The 7,689-nt window shown below is 32.6% G+C and overlaps 1 protein-coding gene across 6 annotated transcripts in view; it reads right to left on the minus strand.

The window, feature by feature from the left end:
* The window catches only part of LOC106871175 (uncharacterized), a 181,712-nt gene that overhangs the window by 83,774 nt on the left and 90,249 nt on the right, over positions 1–7,689 (minus strand). For all 6 annotated transcript variants that reach the window (XR_008264888.1, XM_052970651.1, XM_052970653.1 and 3 more), the window contains exons 7-10: positions 6,339–6,393; positions 3,487–3,665; positions 2,927–3,076; positions 2,083–2,128 (exon numbers count right to left, since the gene is read on the minus strand). Coding sequence is in view for 5 of the 6 variants with exons in the window: in XM_052970651.1 (XP_052826611.1) it covers positions 2,083–2,128; positions 2,927–3,076; positions 3,487–3,665; positions 6,339–6,393 (430 nt within the window). In the remaining variant the exon portion in view is untranslated. The remainder of the gene's footprint in view (positions 1–2,082; positions 2,129–2,926; positions 3,077–3,486; positions 3,666–6,338; positions 6,394–7,689) is intronic.

Below are 7,689 nucleotides of genomic sequence, written 5' to 3' on the forward strand. Positions count from 1 at the left end.
TTGTGCTCTATTGTGCATTAAATACGGTGATATACCCCCGAAATGGCCATAGGTGTTCTGTGTTTGTGTTCCACCTATACTCGTAATCCACTATAAATGATGTTTATGGTTTGACTTTACTGATGTTACCTGCGGAATGGTGAAACTTGGATTTTACTTTGCCACACTTAGGATGTTCTGTTGTTGTTTTGTCCCGTGCACTTCGGTATTCCTGTTTATGAAATTGAATTTTACCTACTAAATTTGCTGTCATGAGGGAGGTAGTTGAACTTTCGTACTACTTGTCTTGAATTTTTTTTATTGGCCTCAGCGAATGAACAGTTGTGCTACGTCTCGCTATGTATTATTTTTTTTTATATATATTTTTTCTGTATATATATATATATATACTTTTATTCTACTGTATTTGTACCAGTCTCTAATATTTTTGATCAATTTTTAATCGCTGTTTATTTATTTATTTATATTATTCTATTGTATTTTTAATCGATTTTTATTCTTATGTATAAAAATTTTGACCTCCCTTTACTAATTTGGTTTTTGTGGTCTATGTTGTACTTCTTATATGTGGTCAATGTTGGGCTACGGCTTTTCGAGTCGATGACCTAACGGTTTCATTCTGCAATTAACTTTATACATATATATATATATATACATATATAATATATACATATATATACATATATAATATATACATATATATATATACATATATATATATATATACATATATATACATATATATATATATACATATATATACATATATTATACATATATATATATACATATATATATATATACTTATATATATACATATATTATACATATATATATATATATACATATATATGTACATAAATATAATTCATAGATGAGATCGAGATGTTCTCTATATAGAATACACTTAGTAGTGCTCAAAATATTCACACTTGAGCAAGTATAGAAGCAAATATGAGGATAAGTGAACTAGACAGATCAATATATAATGTATATTAAATACATGGAATACAAAATATGTATATATGTATACATATAAAATGACCCAACTTACACAGAGTACAAATGATATAGAAAATTAAATTAAATTAAATTTTTTTATATCATTTAATTTTCTATATCATTAATTTTCTTTAGTTTTGTATACCGTTTGTACTCTGTGTAAGTTGGACCTTTTTATATGCATACATACATACATATTTTGTATTTCATGTATTTAATATACTTTATATATTGACCTGTCTAATTTGCTTACTCCCACACACACACACACACACACACACACATATATATATATATATACTGGCAATATGAGTGATAATTCCATGAATGTGTATCAAGACATCAGCTAGGAGTTGTGGGTTTGTTTCCCATTGGATACTCAATGTTAGAAGTCTCTTTCATATAAACCACTGTAATGAACAAACTGTTACTTAAGCTTCATTCATGCATTTGGTACCCCTTATGAATGCTGTAGTAGTAGTAGTAGTAGTAGTAGTAGTAGTAGTATTAACAGCAGCAGCAGCAATAATTGTTTCTTTAATTTACCACAAAGGTGACAAATGGGGCGACATCACAAAGAGGAAAGACAAAAGGGTAGTTACAAATAATGATAATAATAATGATGATGATGATGATAATAATAATAATAATGTTCAAACAAAGAGCTGCAAAAATAAAAAGAATAAAATAAATCAACCAAAAAGAGTTTGTAAAAAGGAAACACAGAACTGATCAACAAGATGTATTTGTTAATAAGGAAGTTAAAAAAAAAAACAAGAAAATATGTATTTTAAGAATAAACAAAGAAAGAAAATGTAAAGGAAACATTCATTATAATAATGTCGTTACCTGGTGGCATATTTATCATTTGGTAATTAAATATAAATTGATGTAATCACATGAAATAATGTATCAGTAATTATTAATTAAGAAACTGTGTTCACTTTTAATTAGTTCTATCTCAATTATTTCAATTAACCCACTGTACATTTTGCTGAGGCATACTTCAAGGAAAAGGTCTGAGGTTGTTCTTATAAATAACTGCATAATAGAGAATATAGAAATACTGAACTCACTCACCCTTGATTTCAATTCACTGGTCTGGTTTTTGAGATTTTTACTTTCACTGAAAATAAACAAATTAATTAATTAATTAATTAATACATGCATAATTGATAGCAGTAGTATAAAAATGTCTCTGGGCAGTTTGCTACAAATCTTACTAAGATTAACATTTTATATATATCATCATCATCATCTTCTAATACCAGTTTTCCAGACTTTGTTGAAGCAGATTTTCTATGGCTGGATGTCCTTTCCTATTGCTAAACCTTATCTGTAGATATTTAACATTATTACTGGAATAATGTGAAGATGCATGACTCAGTGGTTAGAGCATTGGACTCACAATCATGAGATAGTGAGTTCAATTCTCAGACTAGGCTTTGTGTTGTATTCTTGAGCAAGACACTTTTATTTCACATTGCTCCAGTTCACTCAAATGTAGAAATGAGTTGTAATGTCACTAATGCCAAGCTGTTTCGGCCATTGCTTTTGCTTTGGATAACACCAGTGGTGTGGAGAGGGGAAGTTGGTATGCATGGGAGACTGCTGGTCTTTCATAAACAACTTTGCTTGGACTTGTGCCTCAAAGGTTAACTTTCTAGGTGCAATACCATAGTCATTCATGACAGAAGGGGATCTTTACCCATTACTAAAATAACCATGAAATTTAATTTTGCAGTTAAAGGGTTAAGGATAAAAGATGGCATTTTATGCCTTTACATAGACTAATTATAGTTTATGTTGTTATAAAGGCACAAGTCCTTTCACTACTCTGGTGGTTGGCCATGTTTGCTATATCACTCCCCTACTACAGAGATTGGCTTTGCTCTTAATGGAAAGGAGTAAATTATTTACTTACTGAAGGAAGCCAGCAGACTGAGGTTCATAAACTTCAGCTTCACTAGGAATTTCACTGCGTACCACAACCATCCTTAACCAGTCACAGTTCTTTGTTGCTTGTTTCAAGTCGTTTTCATTGCATATGTATACACCATTTACTTCGAGTATCCTTCATGTTTTGGAATCCAGACATCACAGCAAATTTAAGTAAATTAAAAAAATAAACAGAAAAAGGCAAGATAGTTATTGGAAAACTAACAACAATAAAAATACAACAATTGGATTCTTCTGTTTTTAATTTCTTTTTTTTTTTCTCTTTTTTTCTTCCTTCAAAATATATTTCCAACATAAAAAAAATACTATTAACTATTCAGCTCAACAAGGTTTCCAGAAATCAAAAGAAAATTTACTTCAAACATAAAATAGGAAAATTAAAAGAAAAAGAAAAAGGTAAAGCAAGAAAACATGATAAGAAACAATATAGAAATCTCTTTTACAGACCGTCATGCGAACTTTACAGTAAATATGCAACAAATGTTTTAAGATAGAAAGAACCAGTTAAATGGAGATTGAGTCTACCTGTCTCCTGGATTGATTTCAAGGCCTCGAGCCTCATTAATCAGCACATGTCCCTGCTCAGTGGTTTCCACATTAAACTCAAAGTGTGAGTTTTCTGGTCGGCTCACGTCGATGCAGCACACTTCTTTTCTCTTCTCAAGGCTGAGGAGTTCATACAGTGACACCTGGCGAGCCACGCACTGTTTTGTGGTGGTAGGGGAACACAACCATCAAAATCTGTCTGCACTTTTACATACTAATTAGCACACAAAAGTAATTTTTATCGTTATTATTATCATTATTATGATTAGCTTCTTCATGATAGTTTTTTTTTAATGCTTTTTTTTTCTTCCTCTTTGTTATGATTATCGTTATTTATTCGAAACAGAAACAATAGAGAAATTAAAGAAAGTAGCAAAAAAAAAACCCATCTAATTAGCAACACAAAGAATTCCGGAGAGAATAATAAAAGCGCGTTACAATAAGTTTGGTAACTTTTTTCTATTTTTCTTTTCTCAATAAAGAGAGGTTTTTAAATGGCACCAAATCAAATTAAAAATACTCTAACAATATAAGTTCAAGCAAAGAAGAATATTTTGCTTCGTATTATGCATAAAAACCAAATCTACATACAAACGATTGAAGTGAAAAGAAGCTTAGAAAAGCAAACTGAAGTTAAATTATATCAATTTAAAAAATTATTTACAGTTAACTGATCAAATAAGCCTGGTAAAAAAATTTATTTGGAAAAAAAAAATTAAATTTCATGGTTTTGAAGGTATTCTGTTCATAATTAATGTTGTTAATTTGTAAATCTGAATTGTTTTGTTTTTTTTGTATTTTTAGTGTTAATTTTGGTCCATGTTCTTAATTAGATATAAGCTGTCATGCATGAATGACACACAGTTTGATCAAAGAATTTTGAGATTTTTATAAGCTAAGTCATCAATTCATGTAGAATCTGGAAATATTCCTCCAGTTAATTTAGTATTAATGCTCTTGAAGCAATCCATTCTTGGTGCAATCCATTACTGATTCTAATGAGAATTAATATTTACAGCTTTTATCATTTTTTACTTGTTTCAGTCATTAGACTGTGGCCATGCTGGGCACCACCTTGAAGAATTTTTAGTTGAATGAATTGACCTCAGTACTTTCTCTATCGGTTTCATTTAGCGAACTGCTAAGTTACAGGGATGCAAACACACCAACATCAGTTGTCAAGCAGTAGGAGACAAACTGAGATACAAAGACACACACATAGATATAAATATATATATATGATTGACTTCTTTCAATTTCCGTCTACCAAATCCAATTAGAAGGCTGTGGTCACCTTGAGGTTATAATAGAAGACACTTGCCCAAGGTACCACACAATGAGACTGAACCCAGAACCATGTGGTTGGGAAGCAAGCTTCTTATCACACAGAGCTACTCCTTTAAAATCCCTTTTACTTTTCAGCAAGAGAATAGTTTTGTTCTAAATACTGGACATTGAATATATTAATGACTTTGATCCATTATTGATTTCTAATACTGGCACAAGTCCAAAAGTTTCCTCATCATCTTTCAATGGCCATAACCATTTCATTACACCCGGAATTGCTGACCCCTTTCAGTTTCAGCTGGTCCTTGATTTTATGTAAGTTTCTGATACTAACATCAGTAAAGTTAAATAGTCTTCTACTAGGATATGGAAGTCTCAAAAATATAACATCTAGTATTCAGCATGATAACAGTGGCCAGCAAAACTACCCTGCATTGAGCAGTAATGGGAGCAATGGACAGCATGTGCCCATAAATTATTTCTTTGGTCTTGTGCTCATTCCACGAGAAATTTTGAATCCACATGAGAAACCTGAAAGACATACCATCAGGGCAGGCTTGAAACTAGTGAAACCCTAGAATTCCCTAGTGATGTATTCAGAGTCCAAATTTTGGCTCCAGGAAAAGAAGAATGCTCCCTACAAGAATGCTCCCTACACATGCCCTTAAGAAGGCAAGCCTTGTTGACTCTATGATTATATGATTGCCAGATGTTGTGAAGCTTGTTACAGGCACTCCAGGTTCATACCTTGCATGCCAAGAAGTCTTTCTTACTATCATCAATATAGGACTAAAAGTTATAGGAAGGGCACAGTTGAGTAAATCAACCCCAGTACTAGACATGGACTATATTTTATCAATTCACCCCACCACTACCAGAAAGATAAAAAGCCAAATTGACCTCAACAGGATTTGAACCCAGAATGCAAAAAGCTTTTATACATTAATAATTTGATATTCAATTAAATTGTAGTCATACACAAAGAATAATAAAATACTATTATTTTTTGTGTATGACTACAATTTTATACCTTTACATAGACTAATTATAGTTTATGCTGTTATAAAGGCACAAGTCCTTTCACTACTCTGGTGGTTGGCCATGTTTGCTATATCACTCCCCTACTACAGAGATTGGCTTTGTTCTTAATGGAAAGGAGTAAATTATTTACTTACTGAAGGAAGCCAGCAGACTGAGGTTCATAAACTTCAGCTTCACTAGGAATTTCACTGCGTTTCACAAGAATAATAATATATTATTATTCTTTCTGTATGACTACAATTTAATTGAATATCAAATTATTAATGTATAAAAGCTTTTTGCATTCTGGGTTCAAATCCTGTTGAGGTCAATTTGGCTTTTTATCTTTAAGAATTTATTTAGACACACTTTCTTGAATTCTATGGAGTGCGAACAATGTGATTTACGTTACCTGCTTGAAGATTATAAATGTGTGTGTGTGTGTGTGTGTGTGTGTGTGTGTGTGTGTATGTGTGTGTGTGTGTGTGTGCTGGTGTAAGTGAATGGCTATGCATGTAACTTACCCGCGAGACTTCACTACTACCCCAGTCATTAGCAAATGAAGACATAGAGCAAGACCTGCATAAGTAAATAAAAAAAGACAATGTTGTTATAACAGTATACCCAGTGATGTCTTCACAATATTATTTGTGACATATTTGGTAATCTTTATTAATAGTCTATCAAGAAAATATCAATAATTATATTCACTGGTGCATAAGATGCACTTCTGTATTTGAAAATAAATAAAAAAATTACATTGTCTAATGCAGTCATATTATGGATAGGAGACTAAGAATCGTAGCTTAAGGAGATGAATGAGCCTAAGTCTACTAGGCCCAAAAATTGTTACTTATAATAAAATATTGGTTTCAAATTTTGGCACAAGGCCAGCAATTTTAGGGGAGGGGTCAATTGATTACATCGATTCCAGTGTTCAAATAGTACTTATTTTATTGGCCATGACAGGATAAAAGGTAAAGTCGACCCCGATGGAATTTGAACTCAGAATGTAAAGACAGATGAAATACCACTAAGCATTTTGCCCAGTATGCTATACTTATAATGAAATATTGAAAACAAATCAAAATATCACAGTCTGTTACCACAAACTTGGAAAAGATTGCTTAAGGTTATGTCAGCAATTTTGTGGAGAGGTCACATTGTTTCAATATACCTCCTCTCTCAGCATACATAATCTACACCTGGTATGTGTTTTAATTAATTTAATGACTGGGTTACAATTAAGAAACAGTTATTATCTAAATCAGTGGTTGTTAACCAGGGTCCAGAGGGCTCTTGGGTGTGAACAGGGAGTCCATATTTTGTCGATAAAATTTATGTGCAATAAATCAGTTATACTCCTACAGTCACCATCACCATCGTTTAACATCTGTCTTCCATGCATGAGTAGGATGGTTGACAGGAGCCAGCCAGGTAGAAGACTACCTCAGGTTACCGTGTCTGTTTTGGCAGGGTTTTTACAGCTGGATGCCCTTCCTAATACCAACCACCCTGCAGTGTAGACTCAATATACTCTCTCTCTCTCTCTCTCTCTCTCTCTCTCTTTTACTCTTTTACTTGTTTCAGTCATTTGACTGCGGCCATTCAGGAGCACCGCCTTTAGTCAAAGAAATTGACCCCAGGACTTATTCTTTGTAAGCATAGTACTTATTCTATCGGTTTCTTTTGCCAAACTGCTAAGTGATGGGGATGTGAACACACATACATATATATATATATATATCATCATCATCATTTAACGTTCCATGCTAGCATGGGTTGGACGATTTGACTGAGGACTGGTGAACCAGATGGCTACACCAGGCTCCAATCTGATTTGGCAGAGTTTCTACAGCTGGATGCCCTTCCTAA

This window comes from Octopus bimaculoides, chromosome 9 (genome assembly GCF_001194135.2).
Source record: "Octopus bimaculoides isolate UCB-OBI-ISO-001 chromosome 9, ASM119413v2, whole genome shotgun sequence".
Classification (NCBI taxonomy): Eukaryota; Metazoa; Mollusca; class Cephalopoda; order Octopoda; family Octopodidae; genus Octopus; species Octopus bimaculoides.